The 22,775-nt window shown below is 34.7% G+C and overlaps 2 protein-coding genes across 3 annotated transcripts; one reads left to right on the forward strand and one right to left on the reverse strand.

Annotated features, from left to right (window-relative positions):
* Positions 1-627: 627 nt before the first annotated feature.
* On the reverse strand, positions 628-10,002 carry LOC103047292 (transmembrane protein 68). Of its 2 annotated transcripts, none has more exons than XM_022677649.2 (7): positions 9,880-10,002; positions 7,334-7,601; positions 7,075-7,242; positions 5,031-5,224; positions 3,881-3,941; positions 3,523-3,662; positions 628-3,417 (listed from the first exon to the last, which is right to left on the reverse strand). In XM_022677649.2, the coding sequence occupies exons 2-7, from the start codon at positions 7,566-7,568 to the stop codon at positions 3,283-3,285; spliced, it is 933 nt and encodes a 310-aa protein (XP_022533370.2). In that variant the 5' UTR covers positions 7,569-7,601; positions 9,880-10,002; the 3' UTR covers positions 628-3,282. The 2 variants fall into 2 exon arrangements, with proteins under 2 accessions (XP_022533370.2, XP_007231136.3); XM_007231074.4 differs by lacking the exon at positions 9,880-10,002 and adding an exon at positions 7,780-7,995.
* A 685-nt stretch (positions 10,003-10,687) lies between these two features.
* Positions 10,688-22,713, forward strand: LOC103046993 (tyrosine-protein kinase Lyn). Its single transcript, XM_022677645.2, has 13 exons — positions 10,688-10,869; positions 11,533-11,652; positions 13,390-13,432; positions 15,138-15,252; positions 15,415-15,513; positions 16,955-17,058; positions 17,155-17,304; positions 17,805-17,957; positions 18,210-18,392; positions 19,006-19,082; positions 19,347-19,500; positions 20,718-20,849; positions 21,946-22,713. The coding sequence occupies exons 2-13, from the start codon at positions 11,542-11,544 to the stop codon at positions 22,146-22,148; spliced, it is 1,524 nt and encodes a 507-aa protein (XP_022533366.2). The 5' UTR covers positions 10,688-10,869; positions 11,533-11,541; the 3' UTR covers positions 22,149-22,713.
* The last annotated feature ends 62 nt before the right edge of the window (positions 22,714-22,775 follow it).

The raw sequence follows: 22,775 nt of genomic DNA on the forward strand, positions 1-22,775 counted from the left end.
TGCACTGACTTTGGACTCTCCTAACCAGCACTGACCATTAGTATATTTAGCATTTCATTTGGAAATCAAGAGACCAGATTCTGGAGGAAGAGTGGAGAGACACGCAGTCCAAGCTGCTTGAGGTCTAGTGTGAAGTAGAGGTGGGCGGATCGATCCAAATATCGATAATATCGATACCAACGCTGGTATTGGTATTGAGCAATACTCGTGTAAAAATATCAATATTCAAGCTTTTTTCTGCCGCACGCACTGACTGCTGCGCACGAGGATTCACCACAGTCTACTCTCTGGTCTCTTGTTGTTGCACAACCGTCACATGGCTCAGCAAAGCCAGCCAAACCGCCACGCAGGTAGGCTCAGCCTGGCCCCGCCCACTCAGCGCTCTCCTCGAGTCGACACGCCTCTACCTCAGGAGATTTGTGTTGAGTGATATTTTTTTACACTCTGTTTATTTAAGAAAAACTTGCATTTGAATTGCACTGAAAGGAAGACAATTCCTTATTTTTTTATTGTTTTTCCAAATGACAATTCTATTAAAAAAAGAAACAAAGAAACAAAGAACTAGAAAAGATGTCTAGTGAGGGGAGAATTTATTTTTTATTTTTTAATATTTTTTTACTTTATATTTAAACTTTGTTTTGTTACTGTTCCATTGTTTCTAAACAAAAAATGTTGATTGTGATACTAAAGTATTTTATCACTTACAATGTTTGGTGAAATTATATCCTAGGTTTTTGGATCATTTGGATCTATAAAGCTTAAATATTAAAAAGTATCGGTATCAGTATCGATATCGGCAATACTGGCCCTGCGTTTACTTGGTATCAGATTGGTACCAAAATTCCTGGTATCGCCCACCTCTAGTGTGAAGTTTCTACAATCAGTGATGGTTTAGAGAGTCATGTGATCTGCTGGTGTTGGTTCACTGTGTTTTATCAAGTCCAAAGTCAGTGCAGTGTTTTCCCAGCATTTCATGCTTCCCTCTGATGACAACTTTTATGGAGATGTGGATTTCATTTTCCAGCAGGACTTGGCACAATGCCAAAAGAAGCAATTAGTCTTATACAGAGACTGTAAAAAAGATGGACGTCCTGTCGCCATTCCCACTCATTTGATGAAAATGAAGCCAAAATCTTCCGCCATGTTGGCGATCCTGATACCCGAGTCTCTGCAGTAGAGACCAGAGGAGAGAGAAAGACTGTGGAGAGACAGCTTACTCATTTAAATAACCCCGCCCCTGAGGGCTGCCTCCACAGAGCTATACACAGTCTATGGTCCCACCCCAGCTAGTATAACCCAGCCCTTTTACAATGACCACACCTTATTGAATAGAGATGAATAAAGTTTTAAAAAACGAATTCTGTAGTGATATAAAAATAAACAATATAAACATAGGTTACACTAGCTGTTTTGCCATTGAAACCTATGGGGATGGGTGGGGTTACACAGCTTTCTGAAACCGAACAGCAGGGGGCGCCCGACCTGTGGTGGCTTCACTTTTGAGAGACAATGCTCTGTCCAGCTATACACAGTCTATGGTCTTATATAATATTTACATTTTCTGTATTTTCATTAGCTGTGAGCCATAATCTTCAAAAATAAAATAAATAAAAGCTTAAAATAGATCACTATATGTGTAATACATCAATATACTATATAGGTTTTACATTTTAAACTGAATTACTAAAATAAAGTATTAACTGTTCAATGATACTCTGAACTTTCTGCTGCAGTAACATTTTTCTACACATGGTGGCAGTAACTGTTTATTAATGTATTTAGATTTATTGTTGCCATATGCAGGCATGCACATAGATCAATGCACATATCCACATAATTAACATTTAACAGTAATATTTAACTGCACCATACACACACACACGCATACACTCACACCTGCATACGTGCAGCACCTTTAAATTTTTTTGCAGTACAGTCTTTGGAGCTGCCATTACAACATGACAAAATTTTAAGACTCTGTCCACACATTTCCGAATATTTACAAAAAAATCTTTGGCCTCTCGTCCATAAAAAAACACCATTTTTGGTCACTTAAGTGATACAGTGTGGATACATGCGATTTATGAAAATGCACACGCATACAACATGCATGCAAGTTTCTGCAAGCTGAATCACAAAAACCTTCTTACTCCCTATAAAGTGAACTACATGAGGTATAAAACTACATGCAGATCACTCTAGACATATTTTGACATATGAATGAATGTAAGTGTTGTTCTATTTCACATATATACCTAGAACATGGTTTTATTTCTTCTTTGTGAAGTGTTAATGTCTCTTTTTTATGAGGTGCTATCACCCCATACAGGACTAGCCTTCTCACACAAGCATTTTGTGTCTTTGTGGAGAGGAACCTTTTCATAAAACAGAAAATCTTGTTTTTAAAAATATCTGGATACATGTGGACAGTGTGTAAATATAAAATTATTTTCACATGTATCAGTAGGCTCTTAGGTATGTTTTCAGGTAATTTGACTGGCATTTAGACAGTAATACAGTAGTACAATTTTACAAAGTGTAAACGTGTAAAATGGTTAGGTCATCACACAAAAAAGGGCCACGGGTAAGACAAGGGCCACAGGTAGTCTGTGTAAGCAAATATAAAAACTTAGCATATGTATTTATACATATGTACAAACTGGTAGACAATATTTAAATACAACTGTTTCAAAGACTTTTCATTTATCATTTGTGTTGGAAACAGACGGAAGGAACCTATCCCTGCGGTTACTTCACTTTTTCTGTATTTTGCAGATAAACAAATTTACTGTTCATTTTGTCTACATTTTATAATAATTTTTTGTTGGTTACCATGTGAATGTCAAAAAATATTTACTAAGGCAGTAACAGAATTCTAAGCCAATCATTTGTCACACAGCATATCGTTGATGTCCAATGAAAAAAAAGTATCTCTATTTTTAAAATTTCTTGAAGAATGGACCAAAAGAAATCTTCCAAGGAAACTCTTTTTACATTGACTTTCATTGAAAGTTTAGATGGATTGATCTCGGATCTGTAATGTTGCTGATTTGGAGATACTTGGTTTTCATTGCACAGCAAAGATATTTTGATGCTTCTTTTGAGGCAAAATTATCGAAATTGGTATATCATCTAAAAGTACCAGAATTTTTTTCATGCTTTTTACCATAATGAATTTTTGTACTTTTTTTCTTTCCTAGAAATTTTCATTTGATTTTACATTTCTGTCCACAAAAAAATTGATCACAAATTACAAACAGTACAAATAGGTAAAAGCATGGTCTAGTCTTCCTTGTTGGATGTTTGTATGTTTTCTGCCGATGGTGAGGTGTGTGAGAATCTCTCCAGCAGTGCTCGTATGATACTGCCTGGGATTTTTTGATGCTCCTTAATCAGGGCATGCAGAGCTCCCTGTACCTGGTAGGAGAAAAAGAATATTTGTAGCCAGTCGGACTCCATTTTAAGCGACAAATATCATGTAAATTACTAACCAGCCATGAGCATGAAATTACATGAAAGTACCTTTTCGGCCAATTCTGTGGCAGTCACATTTGGATCATAAAGAATGGGTCTGCCAAGGAATGTGTGGAATTTTACTGGAAACCCCCCGTACACAGGAGCTATTGGCACACGGAATCTTTCATACACCCATCGGAAAAATCCTGAAGAACAAATACATCAGAAACTGTAACATGACAGTAACTGCCACTGAAAAATATTTACACATATTTTTTTTAAGGGTAAAAACCAGACCAAGTTTATAATTCTGCAATCCTTTATTTGTTCAGCCCAAAACATCAATCAGGTGCAATTGAAAAAATTCATAGAACCATTGATGTAGGGCATATAATGATAAGTACGAATAGACTTCTTCACTTACTTAATGTTCCAAGCGACCGAAACCCTTCCCTAACATTTTGTGTAAACATCGGAATAATAGGCTGGAATAAAAAGACAAAAAATGTGCTCATGTCAGAAACGTTTGTGTAGTTTTGTTGTTGTATATGCCGTGTTTGCAGGCTTATTAATATGATAGATTCTGTACAGAGGCATGACAGATTAGTGTTTAGTGTTGTCATTAATACATATTTTTCACTTATTTTTAACAGGATTTTATTTGACATTGTTATTTCATTTATGTAAAAATATTTTTTACATAAACATATCCCAATCTCTCTGACTCTCCTGCCTTGTATTATTTCTAATTTCAGTCTGAGCTACAGCATTTTTTTAAATCTTTTTTTAGTGAAGCTAACATGAACTTCTCTTCTCTCCCTATAAAACTGATAAATACACTGCATTTCTTGAAATCACAAAAAAATATATATTTTGCAGCATGCGCCCAATCTACATATACAGCTCTGGAAAAATTAAGAGACCACTTCAGTTTCTGAATCAGTTTCTCTGATTTTGCTATTCATAGGTTTATGTTTGAGTAAAAGGAAACATTGTTGTTTTATTCTTTAAACTATGAACAACATTTCTAGCAAATTCCAAATAAAAATATTGTAATTTAGAGCTTTTACTTGCAGAAAATGAGAAATTGCTAAAATATCAAAAAAGATGCAGAGCTTTCAGAGCTCAAATAATGCAAAGAAAACAAGTTCATATTCCTAAAGTTTTAAGAGTTTAGAAATCAATATTTGGTGGAATAACCCTGTTTTTTAATCAGTTTTCATGTATCTTGGCAAAAATTTAAAATGAGATGAGTAAACTGTATGACACTCTTGGTGCAAAAATTCAAGCAGTTCAGCTTGGTTTGATGGCTTGTGATTATCCATCTTCCTCTTGATTTTATTCCAGAGGTTTTCAATTTGGTAAAATAAAAAAACTCATAATTTTTAAGTGGTTTCTCATTTTTTACCAAAACTGTATTTGTACACATTTAATTTCCGAATTGATCTGGATAAGTAACTACTTTTTTTAAAATATGTATGGACAGGGCCTTATTATCCAACTATAACAAGCTACTTTATTTAAAGAAAAAAAGTTTTTTGAGTGTAAGTGTGTATTAAAAATCCTAATCTTACCGCTCTAGAGTCTATAGCCACCTGAGCAAACCCTGTACGCTTTCCCCACTGCAGCTGATATGTGTGGTCACTTAACAAGGCTTCCCGTACACCTCCCGGGGAGATTCCTAACAGATGGCCGTCCTGCAGCGCCCGAACACACTCCTCACGAGGACCGTGAATTACACTGAACACCTCCAATAGCAGCCTAAACCCTACACACACACACACACACACAATCACACAAACTATAATATCACACAAATAATAATAATACACTTACACTATATGGACATTTAGTACACTAATAAACATCATTGTTTATTCTGAAATCACAGGTATTCAAAAGAGGGTCCATCTCTACTGTCTCTACTGTCCAAATAGGGCTTTGGATTGCAGAGAACACATTCCATCGCTCCACAGCTCAATGCCGAATGGCTTTATACCCCTCTAGCCCACACCTTGAATTAAGGCATGGTGCCAAAAGATTAACGATAATTCTCTAGAGAGTATTATCTGTTTTTTGGCATTACTTATCTACAGGGACTAGACAGGCTACGTGTGTCCATTTGTACATCTGTGTCAGAAATACAGTGGCCAGCAAAAGTATTCATACCCCTTGAATTTTGTCTCATTTAGTTACCTTACAACCACAAACGCAGTAAATGTATTCTATTGAAATTTTAGGTGATAGACCAACACAAAATAGCACATATCTGTGAAGCGGAACGAAAATTATACATGGTATTACATATTTTAATAAAATAAAAATCTGAAATCCCCTCTACTCCGAAACCCCTAAATAACATTCAGTGCGATCAATTGCCTTTCGTCTCAGTATATAATGATGCTTCTGCGATGAAGCACTAGAGATTAGTTTTAAATGTAAAGTGCGTTACAAATAAAATATATTATTATTATTATTATAAATACAGCTGTTCTGTGAAGACCTCAGTGGTTTGTTAGAGAACATTAGTGAACAAACAGCAACGTGAAGACCAAGGAACTCACCAGACAGATCAGAGGTAAAGTTGTGGAGAAGTTTAAAGCAGGGTTAGGTTATAAAAACATATCCAAAGCTTTGAGCATCCCACAAAGCACTGTTTAATCAATCCACCAAAAATAGAAAAAGTATTCCACAACTGCAAACCAACCAAGACATGGCCTTCCACCCAAAGCAGACAGATCAAGCAAGGAGAGCACTGGTCAGAGAAGCAGGCAGGAAGCCCATGGTCATTTTGGAGGAGCTGCAGAAATGTACAGCTCAGATGGAAGAACCTGTCTAACATATAAGTTGTGCACTCCACAAATCTGGTCTTTCTGGAAGAGTCAAGAATAAAACCATTGTTGAAAGAAAGACATAAGAAGTGCTGTTTGCAGTTTGACAAAAGTCAAGTAGGGGACCCAGAAAATATGTGGTAGTAGGTGCTGTGCTCAACTGAGACCAAAGTTGAACATCCCCACTGTTAATGGGAGTTAATGGGAAGATTGATGGAGCTAAATACAGATCAATTCTGGAGAAAGACCTGTTGGAGTCTTCAAAAGACTTGAAAGTGGGAAGGAGATATCACCTTCCAGCAAGACAATGACCCTAAACATACAGCCAGAGCTACAGTAAAACAGTTTAAATAAAAAATATTCATATGTCTTCAAATTCTGACCTAAATCCCATTGAGCTTCTGTGTCAAGACATGAAAAAGGCTGTTCATAGATGCTTTTCATCCAACCTGGCTGAGCTTAAGCTGGTTTGTAAAAAAGAATGGACAAAAATCTAAGTCTCTAGATGTGCAAAGCTGGTGGAGATATATCCCAAAAGTTGGCACTACTAAGTATTGATCTAGGTCAGCTGAATACTTTTGCATGTCACATTTGTCAGATTTTGATTTTATTAACATTTTGAAAACCATTATTTTTGTTCCATTTCACTATATTGTGTTGGTTGGGCTGTCCACAGCAGTTGTATATATAGTGTATATGAGCTTATTCCACATAATTACAGGAAACATAATTGTGTAGAGTATAATGTGTTAGACAAACATGAGCACGACATATATAAACACACTACCTGGCATCTTGAACAGGATGTGATCAGCTACTGAGTGGCATGTCCGGCCCTTTAGAATAATGACTTTGGCCAGGAAGTAGTAGTAGTCTATAGGAATGGCTCCGTGATAGTACACGATCAGTGCAGGACCGGAGTCTGGAATATTCTCCAAACCGTGCAGCTCATAACCTGAGTGAAAATTCAAACAGAAAGATTTAACGTTATCTTAAAGCTACAGGCATCCTCATGTAATGAGGGTGTGTATGTGTGTGAGATGTACCATGCCAGATGGTTCCTTGAGCATCCCACACTGTGGCAAGTGTTTTTCGAGCACATTGCCACAGCTTGTGTGAGTATGCCTCCTTCAGCTCGTTCTTTCTTTTATAAAGGTGGAGGAAGAGAATGGAGAGGTAGACGAAGAACAAAATGACGAAAGGCAGGAGAAAAACCAGCACCAGAGGAGTGCAAGCCCACCACAGCACATCCCACAGGCAGGAAATGATGCTGGAGCTCATGGTTTTGTCATAGTGAGGGCATCTTGTGCACACCTGGAGGAAACCAGACAACAGAAACACTCAGTAACAGACACTAATGGATCTTATTTATAAGTAATGAAAGCTATGATTAATATGTAGATGGATATTCAGCACACTGGTACAGGTTACAGGGCTACATCAGTCAGACTGTTTATGAGGGAGAGGGAAGTAAGGGTTCATCTCTTCTTACTCATGGAGTCCCAATGGCAGAAACGTCGTCACATCCTCTAACGTCACGTAAAATGAATCTGCTTTAAATAATAAAACTAACAGCAGCCTCGCTGCAGCAGCTGCAGCTCTTATTACTGTTCTCTTTATTTCAGGATGAAGCTTCTGCCCCGAGTCTGAGGCTCGTCCTGTAATGAAACCTCTCACAGCCCTCACCGGTAGGCGGTGCGGCGCGACATAAACAGGAAACGGTATAGACCGTGTCCGAGGGGCTGCTGGGAAATGTAGTCTTTTAGTTAAGAAGCGTTTTCTCATTACAGTTTTTACATTAAGCCAACAGTTTTGTTTTAGATTAGGACATACTTTATTAAATTCATGAAAATAATAATAACAGTATAATTACTTTAGAGAACGATTTATAAAATTAACTAATAAAATATTAATAATATAACTAACGTAGGAGAAAATGTATCAAACTTATTTAATAACATATTTATATTGTAACTAATTTAGAGAACAAGTTATACAGTGAATTAATAAAAAAAATAGTAATACAACTAATTCAGGGAGCAATTACTACAATTTATTAATAAAATTGATTTAGGGAACGATTTTTAGATTAGATTAGATTAGATAGATACTTCATTGATCCCCGAGGGGAAATTCTTGAAAAATTAATTAACAAAATGTTGACAATATATTTATTATAAATAAATGAACATAATATTGATCATGTAACTAATGTACGAAACAATACAGTTAATTAATAAAATGTTGATAATAAAAACTAATTTAGGGAATTAATTCATTAACATAATATTGATCATAATGGTTAAAATAATGAGTAAACTATTGATAATATATGGAGGGTTATTTTTGACAATACTGTATCAGAGCACTATTCATAATCTATGTAGCACACAGTATCAAATGCATATAAAATAATTTACGTATAATCGTGTAAACATTACAGAAATAATAACACGGCCAAAATTTATTTACATTTTGACATATTTTTATGCCGGGTCTGGATACTGTGTGGATACTGGATACTGAGTGAAGCGCGTGCGAAAAAAAGTCTGCTAAACTTTCAATAAAAGTCCCTTATTTTTTGAAAAATATTAAACACATATAAATTATACAAAAATACAGTAAAAAAATGGCTTAAATAATATTGATGAAAAAAAAACATTGTTTTAATACGAGTTACCATTGTATTAACAAAAGTACTCAAAATAATAAGTACAAAAAATAAATAAATCATATTAATTATGCTGCCCTGCTGTTTCCTAGATTGTGCATACACTAAAAATTACAACAAAAGCGTGTGAAGAAACACATTTCAAAATAAAAACCCTCCCTTCTCAATATCAAGTCATTCTGCTCTGGTGTGTTTTTAAAAATAATCCACAGATCAATTTCACTTCTGATAGTAGACCCCTTTTAGGTGTCACTCACTTAATAACAGGATATTATGATGTGTCATTTCAAAATAAAGGCCCTTTACATAATAACAATTGTTATTTTAGTTTATGTTTAAACGTGTATTAAAATGAATCTATCTGTTATCACAGATCAATTGCAATTAGTCCTGATAGTATAGTGTCACTTACTTAATATCAGGACACTGATATGTAAATTCAATATAAATATATTATGTATTTTGTACATTAGAATAAATTTATTTACTCTAAGTTTAATCTGTTATTAAAGAAATGTACCTGTTATCACAAATAAGTTCTACTTAGTCATGATAAAACAGCACTTTTTGTGTCACACACAAAATGATGTGTACAATTAAAATAAAGGCCCTTTAAACTATAACAATTATTATATAACATAATGCCTTAATATTATCAGGGGGGCACTGTGAGATGATATATTATTATGCTGAATTGAAAAAACGTTGAGACATAAAAGTTGAACAATTTCAATTGTCTTTATTTTGAAAATAAACATAATGATGACCTGTTATTAAGTGGGTGACAAATATAAGTGTTGTAGTCTCAGGACTTAGTAAAACTGATCTTTGATAACAGGAGAATTGTCTTTAATAACAGTCTAAATATTGAGTGAAAATAATATTGTAATCTCCGCATCTGTAATCTCTATCATCACTTACTGTGCAATCTAACCAATCAGTCTGAACCGATTGGAGTTAGGCCCGCCCACTGAGTTTGATGGTTGATGACAGATTTAATTATTTCATAGTGCAATGGCGTGCATGAAATAATTAAATAAATAAATAAATAAATAATTAAACTATTTAAGTTAAACAATTAATTATATATAAATATCACAACAACTAACAAGAAAATAATTACATTAAATTATTTATGCTTCGTTTTCATATGTAAATAATTAAATTAACAATTTAATTAATTAAATCTCATTTAAAATATTTATTTAACGTTTTAAGCAATTATTTCTTAATTCATTCATTATATAATATTATCACAAATAACCCTCCATATTATTGAGACTAATTAGAGAAATCCTTACATCAATTTAACTATCCCTTTTCTCTTTTTACATAATTTCCTCAGTTTAACTGTGTAATGAATTGTTACCTTGATTTAACAATCTTTTCCATTACTTTAATACATCATTCCCTTATTTCAACAGTCCATTTTCACAATTTAGGGTAATAAATTATTCCCTTCAGAATGTATACGTTACCTAAACTGAAAGAAAAATATATTAAATTAAGGAAACATGTTTTCAAACTGTGTGTATTCATTCAGATAGTTTGCTGGAATTGTATTACACACATGTATTAATGCTGTATACCAATACAATATGATATTTTTTACCAGCATGTTCAGGTTGACCATTCATACTGCTGCTGCTCTATAAAAGCCTTCGTGCTAAATGCTCACTTCTCTTTCTCTTCTTCAATTGACAGTATGCAAATGAAGTGGAATAAAGGCGGTGAGTTGAGCTGAGCTGATAGGAAGTGTGGCCTGGTATCTGAAAGGTACAGTTGTGTTGCTATCCCTGAACATCAGGACATCAGTTAGACTCACTGCACTGCAGTAAATTTTCACATTTGTGCTGAAAAAAGAAGATAAATATTGGATTTTTGGGGACTGAGGGAACTTTACAGGATTAGGTGAGTAAACTACAGCTGTACTAAATAGGGTTCTCAGTAAACAGCCTTTAATATCTGTAATATTAAACCGTATGACAAGTCATAATGGGTTTTATGACCATAATCATGTAATTAAATTATTTAGCATTTTTGGCACTTTTGTGATGCATACATTTCTAAATCATGAAAATTATCTATTGTTATGATTTCTCACTAAACACCTACTTCTGTTTTTCATCTCCAGTTCTCTTTTTCATTTCTTTCATGTATTATTTTGAATATAGCCACAGTTTTTGGCTCAAAGTAAGCTTTTGTTTGGTTTCAGTCCCATTTTAGTGACTATGTTTACTATTATTCTGATGTTTTAATAATGTGTCAACATAAAGTAACGTTATAAAGCCAGTATTACCATAATGCTGTTAGACATATTTTATCTCTTATCTTCAATTAGTTTTATCTTAGTTTCATCTTAAATTCTCAAGGAGAGGCACATCTCAGGTTTTTTTTTTATTCTTTGGAGAAAAATTCTTGAGATTGGACTTTCAACTAAAGTAAACACTTTAAACAAACTATTGTTCTTATTTGAGCTAAATAAATCCAGTTCAGTTGAGTATTTTTTTTGCTGTTGAACAAACCTTTTTGTACAGTGAATACTAAATTTAACAGTCAGTGTTTTTGCTTTAGTTTTCTAGTATGGGATGTGGGAAATCTAAAGGAAAAAAAAGCTCAGTTGAACAAAGGCAGCGCACACCTCAGAATGACAGATACACCAGAGACCCAACTCAGCCAGGATCAAATGCGAAGGTGAATACAATTTTATAACTTTATATTAGGGTTTAAATGTACAGTTCTGGACACAAATTTTAGGATGCAAATATGCAAAAAATATCACTGTGCACTGTGTTTGTCTGTGTGTGTGTGAAGAGTATAACATACTTAACACATTTAAATAATATTTTGGCTGCCTTGTTTTTTTTTTTTTTTGCAATGCTGTATATACCAGCTAATAAATTTTGGTTAGTACAATGTTTCCTGAACTTTACAGTTTATGTTTTTAGAATGTTTAATCTGTCAAGTTTTTTAAAATTCAGTTAACTTCACTTGTGTGAACCTTTCAGTTTTCCTTTTTTTGAATATTATTTTTAATGTTTTAATAGCTTTGAACGTAATGTAAGAAACGTTCTACTAACATTTTGATGCAAACCGTTAATATACCAAAACCTTTTGGGGGGTGTCTTAATGAGTGAGTTGGGTAATTGGCCTTGCAAATTGGGGGGGAAATGGGCTAAAAATTAGACAAAAAAGAAAAACATATATAAGTCAATCAGTAAGTAAACAAGACAGTAAACATTTTGCCCATTTTTTGTCTAATATGTAATTAACAATTAGTACAGATGATTAGAAACTTACTGCTGCATGGTCATGTCAGATGTCAAACACATTTTTCTAGTCTTTTACTAGATACTAGATTATGTAAAAATGCACAGAATACAGACAATGGGCATTCAGCAGTGTTTTCTTATTTAGGATTAACTCACTTTATAAGAACAATAGGATCCATTATTATTGTGGTTTTGAAGATCAAAACTGTTTCAAAACATGTCGTGAAACTGGCATAGACCTCTGTTTAAAATTTTCTTGAAGAAAACAGAAACAAACCAAACAAACCAAATCTTTATTTCAGTGAGGGATGGGACAACAGAGAGTCAAATTTAGAAGCAGCACCATTTAGAATCTTTATTTCAGCTATGGGAGGGACAACATAGAGTCAAACTCGGAGGCAGCACCAATCAGAATCTTTATTTCAGCTAGGGATGGGACAACAGGGAGTTATGTTCTGCAGCAGAACTAATCAGAATCTGAGGGTCGGGATTTATTCCAAATCGCAGTGTGTACTGTGTGTATTCAGATTTAGCTTAAGAACTGCCCTATAAACCTGCGAGTCATAAACACACTTGTTTACATGTGTTCATAACTGTCAGTTGCAGTATGTAAATAAGGGAAGTACTGTGTTTTATTCCTTTTCAACCAGTGGTCACTGAGTTGGTGATGTTTGGACATATGTTTGAAGAAGAATGCAAACTGCCAGTTCTTTTACATCAGCTAACAGACACCCACACTGTGCTAAAGCGGGGGTGCATTTTACACACTCAGAAAAGGTGAAGCCAGTTATGCTTCCTGGTCACAACTGTGGAATCATTGGGGTTTGATCCAGCAATGTCCCAATGAAAATACTTAGCGGATATTCCAGATGTAATCTGATATTCATCATGTATCTGTATGTCAAATTTTGTTCAGCCAAATCAACACAAACAAGTGTTTATGATAAGTGTGTTAAGAGCATACACATCGAGATACGTAAGAACACACAGACAATAAATGGAAAACATTTTTTTCATCATTCATCGTTCAAAGTGTGTACACATTCAAATGATCTGACGAAGTTTTGAGGCTCCACAGAGAAGGGTAAATACCCTCAGAATTTGCATATCACAGTTTCCACTGCATTTCCACGCTCACTCTAGTGTTTTTTTTCTCCAGAATTTACCTCTACTGCCCGGACAGACTCTGCAAAGGGCCGATGGTACGACACCACATGCAAACACACATTCAGATGTACGGTGGTTACAAACAACATATCCTGTTCTTCAATGGTTTCATAGTCTAGAATTCCAGATAAGAGAATTCTTTCTAAAAGATTCTAGATTGACTCTTTTTAAAATAAAAGATGGCCAATATCAAAAAAGGGCAAGCTGATGAAGACAGAGACATAATAATAATAATACAAATAATACTACTACTACTCCTACCTATAATAATAATAATAATAATAATAATAATCAGAAGAAGAAGAAGAACAGCTACACAAGGTAGAGATAGTATATTAGATTGGGAGAAGAAGCTTGAGGCAAGATTTTCCTCCTTTTTAGTTATTTTAAAACAAAACTATATGAAGAGAAGAATACAATGTTGGAAAAAATAAATAAATAAAAATAAACATAAAAATAATAAAATTGTCAATTACATAAAGTACATACATTATAATATAAAAAATACATGACAGCAGAAAGTGCTGAAAGTATGATATTTAACCCTTTTAGACCCTGCATCCATTACAATAAACATTATGTTTTTTTTATGTTTTGCACATAACACTATTTGAGAGCTGTTGTCCATCAAAAGAGACCATAAACCAGCCAATAAACAAGTTTATAAACTAGTAAAACAGTAACTGGGCCCCGCCCACTACACTGAAAAAACAGCAGTACTTAAACTTTATTAATAGAGGCTATTATTACAAATTTAATGTGAACACCTTTTAACCATGTTTTATTTTACTGATTAGGGATGGTTTATGAAATAAAAAGCTCAATATGAAATATGAAATATTACACACAGGATTCCAATGCAATGTAAATAAAAAAAACCCTATTAAATATTTAAGTTAATTGGATTTATTTGTTGTATAGATTTTATAGTAGAATATTTGTCTATGCATTACAGACAAAAAACAGCATTTTCACATTGTTATCCATCAGGTCTGAAAGGGTTAAGAAATCAAACATGCAGAAAGAAAATGGGGTTCAATTCCAATCTATATACTAAATACTATCTTGGATTTATTAACCCTGATATTTAATCCTAACCTAACCCCAATCTTATTTCTATCCTAAACCTTACATTTTGTATACTTACTGTAAACTTAACTCTATCCTAAACCTTACATTATCTATACTAACTGTAAACTTAACTGTAGCCTAAACCTAACATTATCCATGCTAACTGTACATTTAATCTTTATCTTATCCCTATCCCAAACCTAACCCAAGTTTATCCAACTTAACCTATAGAGCACTGGTTATGAATTTGATACCCATGTTTAACAGGGCCACCACTTTTAACCCTCACTGCTCCTCAGGTACCAGGTTGCCCACTGCTTCAGGCACGTGCTCTCACTGTATCACTGTGTGTGTTTTAACTGCACGGATGGGTTAAAAGGGAGGCTAAATTCTGTCTGTTCCCTGCACAAGGGTGGTATATATAGTATGGTCTTCTTCTTCTTCTTCTTCTTCTTCTTCTTCTTCTTCTTCTTCTTTTTAGCCATATAATTACCCAACAAACCTAACCCTTAAAATCTTAACCCTAACCTAAACAGACCTCTAAAGGAACCATAGTATCTCCAATCTCAATTCTAACCTAAACCTAAACCTAACATTTATTCTACTAACAAGAGTCTTAAAACTAACCTTAACTTAATGCATGTAGTATCATGTTGTTCTATTGTACAGACACCACAGACACCAGCAACAAAGAGATAGTTGCGGTTGCTAAGTTTGCATATGAAGCTGTTAACGCATCTCAGCTGACTTTCAGAAAAGGAGAGAAGTTCCGAATATTGGAAAAGTGAGTATACCTTATATACCTCATATACCTTAGAATTTCAATATATGTAAAAACTACACATGTACCAGTTTCTTTCACTCACTTTAAACACACACCACATGACACTGTCACGAACGATTTGTTCCACCGGCATGGTATTTCTGTGTGTGATGTGTGTCTCAGGAATAGTGACTGGTGGAAAGCTAAGTCCTTGACATCTGGCAAAGAAGGCATTATTCCTTCCAATTATGTGGAGGAAGAAGAAAGCCTAGACACAAATGAGTAAGTACAGGTTTAAACCCTCTGTGTGCTCGTACCATAGCTTCAGCAGGTAAATAATACAATGAGAACACTGTATTCTTACGTGCGTGACACATAAAGGTGCATCTGATACTTTATTCATTGATTTTTTTTGTTTATGTAAATTTAAAAAATGGAAATAATGTGAACTGCATTGAGAGGGATCATGCCATGGAAGTCTGTTTGTCTAGACTACATTTTTAAATGTAGTTAGAGTATCCACATAATTGCAGATTTTATTTTTTGTGTAAAACTTTTGGCTCAAAATTAACTCCATAGATTTCACTGTGTATGCGTTTTAAAATTACATGTTGACTGTGTTTATACTGAAAACAAAACTTGTTCACAACTTGTTAACTGAATAATAATAGATAATTGGTTATTATATAAACTTTCCTTCATCGAACAAAACACCAAAATGAATCATCACATAGCACTGATATTTAATGTAACACCCTATCACACAAAAAACATCATAGATTTCAATAGACAGAAGTGCGACTGACCACAAAGCAATGCAGGTGTATTAACCAGTATAACAGAACAAAGCAATATACATGTGGAGAATTGAAAAATTACATTTCATCTATATTTAAGCCTAGTCTTGGACTACACAGCATTTTGAATAGAAATTTTCTATTGAAAGGAAAAGACTTGGATTAATCCCTGAAACTAAGCTAAATAAAGCCAAGCTAAGTAAACAAAACTGTAATTCTTTAAAAAAAAAAAAAAAAAAAACATTTTTTTAAAAAGTCAAATGAGTGCTGGATGTTAAGCTACAAAGATTTCTTCCTCTGAAAACTGTTTTTTGGGTGAGTAAAGTGCTTCTGCTTATTTATAGTAAGCTTAAAGCAGCATTAGCTTTAGCAGCTAGCTGCTAGCGCTTAGCCCAGTTAGCTCCAGTCTCAGTGCTGGAGAACTAAACTGAAACTTCTGTATAACGCTGTACTTCAACGGAGTGGCTTTACTGCTCCTTAATACCTGACTAGTAAAATTTATACATAAGGTGCACTGGATTATAAAGCGCACTGACAATTAAAGAAAAGTGTGAAAAATATGGTAATACTACAGCTTGTTCTGCTGTTGATGCTGCCATTTTCAAAATAAAGTTGGAGCTCCCCAGAGTTTCTGAGTAGAAAATGCAACTTGTGGTGGCGTTTAAGGTGAAATAATCAGAAAATCTTTTATTACCTTTAGTTTCTTAGATTCTTTTAAAGCACACATATCAAAGTGATGAATTTCAAACCTTCTTTCTTTTATTTATTTATAGCATTTAGCATATGCATTATACAGGGAGACTTGTAAAAGTGATTCGTTTTCCATATATCTGTAGCTAGTGTAGCTAGCTAATGTTCAGCTAGTGTGGCTAAACTCACTAAATAGACTAAACCCGCTTTGTTCTCTTGGCTCTTTTATTTTACAGATGGTTCTTTAAAAACACCAACAGAAAAGATGCAGAAAGAATCCTTTTGGCTCCTGCTAATAAACCTGGAGCCTTCCTAATTCGAAAGAGTGAGACTACTGAAGGTCAGAAACACAAAAACACACACAAACACTTTCTGTAAAGTTAATACCTGTAGTTACATGTAAACAGAGTGTTTTTGTGTGTCTGTCTGTGCTTAGGGTGTTTCTCTATGACTGTGAGGGATGTGAATGATAGCGGTGCATCGGTGGTGAAGCATTATAAGATTCGTACGTTAGATGATGGAGGATTTTACATCTCCCCAAGAATCACCTTCAAAAAAATGGACGAACTCATCAAGCACTACCAGAGTATGTACAGACACACACACAGTAATTGGAGTAGATGAGTAATCAGTTTTTTTTGCAAATCCCTGCAGCTTCAGTCATCTGTTCTTGATGTGAAACACAATGTGGTCTTCTGCCATTGCAGCCCAGCCTTTTAAATATTTAATGTACATTCTGGAATGTTTTCTACTCACCACAGTTGTACAGAGTGGTTAATCTGTAGCCTTTTTGTCAGCTCTAACCAGTCTAGATGCTTAGTTTGCAGAACTGCTCCTGTGCTCCCTTTTTACAACCTCTAGAACTTGTCGTGCTGGAAATTCCAGGAGCTAATAATGTAATAATGATTTTATGAGTCACTGAAGATGATTGGTTGATTAAAAAATTGCAATAATAAGTAGGTTTAATATGTCCCAAATAAAGTTCTCAATGTGTGTATCTCTCTGATGTCCTAAATTTGCTGTAGTGTTACATTCATTATAAACAATTATTGATTAATGAATCAAGCATGATGTATCTTTTTTTAGAGCAGCCAGATGGACTATGCAGGCGAATAGGCAAAGCTTGTGTGAAGCCAAAAGGTGAAATTCAGTGGGATGAAGATGCATGGGAGATTTCAAAAGAAAGTATTCGTATGGTCAAGAGACTTGGAGCTGGGCAGTTTGGAGAAGTCTGGTTAGGTAAGTGTGTGCGTGTTTAAGTGTGTATGATTTTAAAAGTGTAATTTCCTGTTTATGGATCTGTGCAAACTTCCTGTTTGCTGTTTGCCTTTACTTTCATCTGTTTCACTCTCACAATTATTTTCTCTCACCTTTTTCTCACTTGTATTTATTTACATGTCAGAGGTTTCAGTAACTGCATCCTTTTTTTCGTCATCACTTTTTATTTTAATGTTCATATTGTCGGCTCTCTCCGTCTCTGTTTGTGTCCAGCGTTGTATAACAACAATACCAAGGTGGCAGTGAAGACTCTGAAGCCTGGCACTATGTCAGTTGATGCATTTCTGCAGGAGGCTAACCTGATGAAAAATCTTCGTCACGATCATCTGGTCCGCCTCTTGGCCGTAATAACCAAAACAGAACCCATCTTCATCATCACAGAGTTCATGGCTAATGGTACACATATTAACTCATGAGTACATATATGTACATACTCATATATACATCTCTGGAAAAAAAAATAGAAGACCACTTTAGTTTCTGAATCAGTTTCTCTGATTTTGCTATTTATAGGTTTATGTTTGAGTAAAATGATAAGATACAATAATAGATAAATACAATGACATTTGAACAATGAACTCTAGGTTACTCCACTAATATATTGTAGATGCATTGTATCAATTTTATCGCATTTTATGAGTGTGCGTGCATCAGCATCGACCCAAAAATTTGATATTGTTTAATACCTATGTTTAATATTAAATAAAACATCTAAAAATAGCAACTGACATTGAACTCTACACTGTTTACATTTACAAGAATTACATTACATTACTGTTTGCATTACAAGAATTTAGATAAAAATAGATTCTAAGCTTTTGAAAAGTAGTTGACATAAATAATACATTTATATGGTTTGATTGTTTTCTAGCATGTACTTGTTTTTCATGTATCATGATATATACAATATCATGTATTAGGTTCCATACATCATTTGATACTGATGACTACATGACACTTTTATTACAAGCGCTCTAAAACTGAACTGTCTCTGTGTCTGGGTGTTCAGGTAGCTTGTTGGATTTTCTGAAGAGTCCACCAGGCAGAAGGATACAGCTGCCCAAACAGATAGACTTCGGTGCTCAGGTACGTAACCACCCACAAACACACAAACAGCACCTACACAAAACAAGATTTTATCAGGCCGATAAACGTGGACGTAAAACTACACTGAACTTTGAACAGATGTGCAATATTTATAAAGATGTTTCTCAGAACTACGGAAATAATTAAAGAGAACTGAGACTCTGGTGAAGCATGGTGATGTGGCGAGGCACAAGAGGAAAAGAAGAACATTGTTCAGCATCAGCAGTGGTGAAGTGTAATGGAATTTTGTGTGTTTTACGTCAGATTGCAGAAGGCATGGCCTACATAGAGAAGAAGAACTACATTCACAGAGACCTGCGGGCTGCTAACATTCTAGTGAGTGAGACCCTGCTGTGTAAGGTTGCTGACTTCGGCCTGGCCAGGGTCATTGAAGAAAATGAGTACTCAGCCAGTGAAGGTATCGGCACAGATTACATAATTACAGAATATGCAATACAGTGGTTACGATATATCAGTGTACAAAGGTGTCAAAAGTATTGACATTCATTACTCAGATTGAAACATAGACACTAAAGTTTAAAATACTTAAACTAGAAGTTCAACTGAAGCTTTTAAGTAAAGTGTAATAGGACTGGTTTCAGAACTTAAATTATAAAAGTAAAAGTAATGTAATATCTGGAAAAGGCTTAGGCCGCACCACAGGGGTGCACCACAGTGCACTATCCCCCTCTTCAAAATCCATTTTTCTAAAATCCATAATGAGTATAATGTTATATTTACATGTTAATGTAGATCAATTTGGGACGCACTAGGCTCCCTGTTTCAGCTGCATATTTGCCCATTGAAAATGAATGCATTTTATTACAATATTTCAAATACACTGCCTGGTCAAAAAAAAAAGTTGCCACCTAGATTTAAGTAAGTAAATGATGTGGGGTTGCTGCAGTTGGTCAGGTTTAGGTTCAGCAACAGTATAGGTGCTGAAAGAATGAGGTCAACTGACTACCTGAATATACTGAATATAGACCAGGTTATTCCATCAATGGATTTTTTCTTCCCTGATGGCACGGGCATATTCCAAGATCACAATGTTAGGATTCATGGGGCTGGAATTGTGAAAGAGTGGATCAGGGAGCATGAGATCATCATTTTCACACATGGATTGTTCACCACAGAGTCCAGACCTTAACCCCATTGAGAGCCTTTTGGATGTGCTGGAGAAGACTTTGCTCAGTGGTCAGACTCTACCATCATCTATTCAAGATGTTGGTGAAAAAATTATGCAACACTGGATTGAAATAAATCTTGTGACATTGCAGAAGCTTTTAGAAACAATGCCACAGTGAATGTGTGCCCCAATATATTAGTGTGTGACCTTTTTTTGGTGGTAACTTTTTTTTTTGGCCAGGCAGTGTATATTAAAGAAGTTTAAATAGTTGAGTAGTAGGTAAGACTCTCAGTGCTATATTCATTTCTCATTTCTTGCATCTTGATTAAACTGTAAGCAGCTCTAAACAATTAAACAAAATATGATCTAATATATATATTTTGCTACTATTAGATTCCACAGATCAGTACAATTGCTATCAGTATCAACAATCTATGTTTTGTAACATTTTACTATAACTACAAATCCAATTTAACCACAGAATGGTTTCAATTTTCTGTTTTAAGGTGCCAAATTCCCCATTAAGTGGACGGCACCAGAGGCTATAAACTACGGTTCTTTCACCATTAAGTCAGATATGTGGTCTTTTGGCATCCTGCTGTATGAGATCATCACTCATGGGAAAATCCCCTACACAGGTCAGTCAGATGTTGCAGACCGTCCCAATCCCCTTACAGCAGCTTTAACAGGTTTAGTATTTTGTGTAACAGGCAGGTTATATAAGGTATGTGTAATTTTATATTCACATGTGAATCTTACAGAGGGCTTATTAGGTCAGTTTGGATGAAGCCCAAATCTAGTGAGATGACACTGAGTGGTGTGTGCTGCCCTCTAGTGGCTAAAGTGAAAACAGTGTGGAAATAGATTTTTTTCTAATACTTGTACTGAACAGTAATTTAACCACTATTCTTTTTATTTTTAAAAGTCAGTAAATGCTATTTCTATTAGTATTATTTGTTGTACTTTTAGTTGGAGAACATTTACTCAAGCCAAGTTCCAGAACCCAGAGCATCCTATCTTACAGAAGTTACATTTTATGTAGTCACTAATGGAATGTTAATTGTCTCATATCTTGGACCATATAACAAACTGGCTCAGTTTTCTAATGTGTTTTTTTTTTGCTAGAAAAGTTACATTGGTTAAAATAAACACCTTCTCAAATTTACATACAGTGGCGTGAAAATGTTTTTTTTTTTACAGATTTCTTTTATTGTGCTTTTTTGTCATGCTGATATATTTTTCCAATTAACAAACTTTTTAAATAATACTTTTATTTAGGAACAGTAGGAACAGTTTGTCGTTTCACTATAATTTTAAACGCATTTAATAGCTAAATAAATTAAAATGTGAATAAATAGCTATTTTTTTAGTTTATGGAGGGACAATTACTAGGTAATTGTAATTTTAGTTTCGTATTAAACCAATCTGTTAATCCGAGTTTGGACCCTGATCTTAGTCCACCTATTAGTGACCTCAATTCAAATTACAATTGAGCCATTTAAAATGATTTCCACAAATATTTGATAAAGAAAAGTATTTTTATTGTAATAAGCAGGGTTTAAAAACCTTTGATGTGTAATTCATTTTTAACATTGTCAAGATTATATATGTATTTATTAGCCTAATATACTTCACCAATATAGGAAAATAGCTAAATTTAGTTTTAGTAAACAAATTTTGCATCTACTTAACGTAGATTAAAGAGTTGCCCTAATTTCTGCATGTCTGCTGTAGGTTTGAACAATGCTGAAGTGATGGCGAGGGTTCAGCGGGGCTACCGGATACCACAGCCTGAACTCTGCCCCAGCAAGCTATATGAGATCATGACTACATGCTGGAAAAGTAGCCCAGAGGAACGGCCCACCTTTGACTACATGCAGAGCATCCTGGAGGATTACTTCACTGCTACTGAGGACCAATATCAGCAACAGCCATGAGACTGTGATAATGGAACACAGTCAATGGTGTAGAACAATGGTTTGTGAATCATGTTTGTGATTTAGAAGGACCAATATTGCAAAAAAGTCTGTTTTTTGCAGCTTTGGTCATTAACCATTATCAATTGTTTGTGGACACCAGAGTGACCGACTAATTTCAGACAAAGTCCTTGGAGAATCTATGGCAGCTCTGTCCAGTGCAATGCAGTGATCCACACAGGAAGCCTGAAAACGCCAACATTTTTGTCCTCGGTCTGAATAGCTAATTTAAACTTCAGCATTTGGCCGGCGTTAAACAGAATTTCACATTAGTGCAGGGATTCCTCAATTCAGTACCTGTGCTGACTAGTCTTATTTAACCAGATTCAGTTTGTAAAGGCAAACAGATTTACAAAGCAGCTTCACAGAAAACATTTCAGCCTCCAAAAGGTGGGACCGCTGTTAAACTGTGTACATGTGTGGTTTAGACCTCTCTATAGTCTTAAACCTGTAATTCAAAAGAAAAGGAATAATTAAAAGGAGAAGGTTATTTGGGGAAATACTGGTTAACCAACCTATGGACAAGCACTGCTTATGGTAAATGTTAATAAATGAAGTTCATCCCTTTATATTAGAACAAACTTTTTT

The sequence above is a fragment of the Astyanax mexicanus genome, chromosome 8, assembly GCF_023375975.1.
Source record: "Astyanax mexicanus isolate ESR-SI-001 chromosome 8, AstMex3_surface, whole genome shotgun sequence".
Classification (NCBI taxonomy): domain Eukaryota; kingdom Metazoa; phylum Chordata; class Actinopteri; order Characiformes; family Acestrorhamphidae; genus Astyanax; species Astyanax mexicanus.

What these genes read in the sequence shown, in the direction of transcription:
- LOC103046993 (XM_022677645.2), top strand. Translation starts at nt 11,542, where the DNA reads ATGGGATGTGGGAAATCTAAAGGAAAAAAAAGCTCAGTTGAACAAAGG. An exon ending in AAAGAGTGAGACTACTGAAG is followed by an intron (nt 17,059 to 17,154) that starts GTCAGAAACACA and finishes GTCTGTGCTTAG; the next exon opens with GGTGTTTCTCTATGACTGTG. An exon ending in CACAGAGTTCATGGCTAATG is followed by an intron (nt 18,393 to 19,005) that starts GTACACATATTA and finishes CTGGGTGTTCAG; the next exon opens with GTAGCTTGTTGGATTTTCTG.
- LOC103047292 (XM_022677649.2), bottom strand. Translation starts at nt 7,568, where the DNA reads ATGAGCTCCAGCATCATTTCCTGCCTGTGGGATGTGCTGTGGTGGGCT. An exon ending in TCAAGGAACCATCTGGCATG is followed by an intron (nt 7,243 to 7,333) that starts GTACATCTCACA and finishes ATTTTCACTCAG; the next exon opens with GTTATGAGCTGCACGGTTTG. An exon ending in CATCCTGTTCAAGATGCCAG is followed by an intron (nt 5,225 to 7,074) that starts GTAGTGTGTTTA and finishes GTGTGTGTGTAG; the next exon opens with GGTTTAGGCTGCTATTGGAG.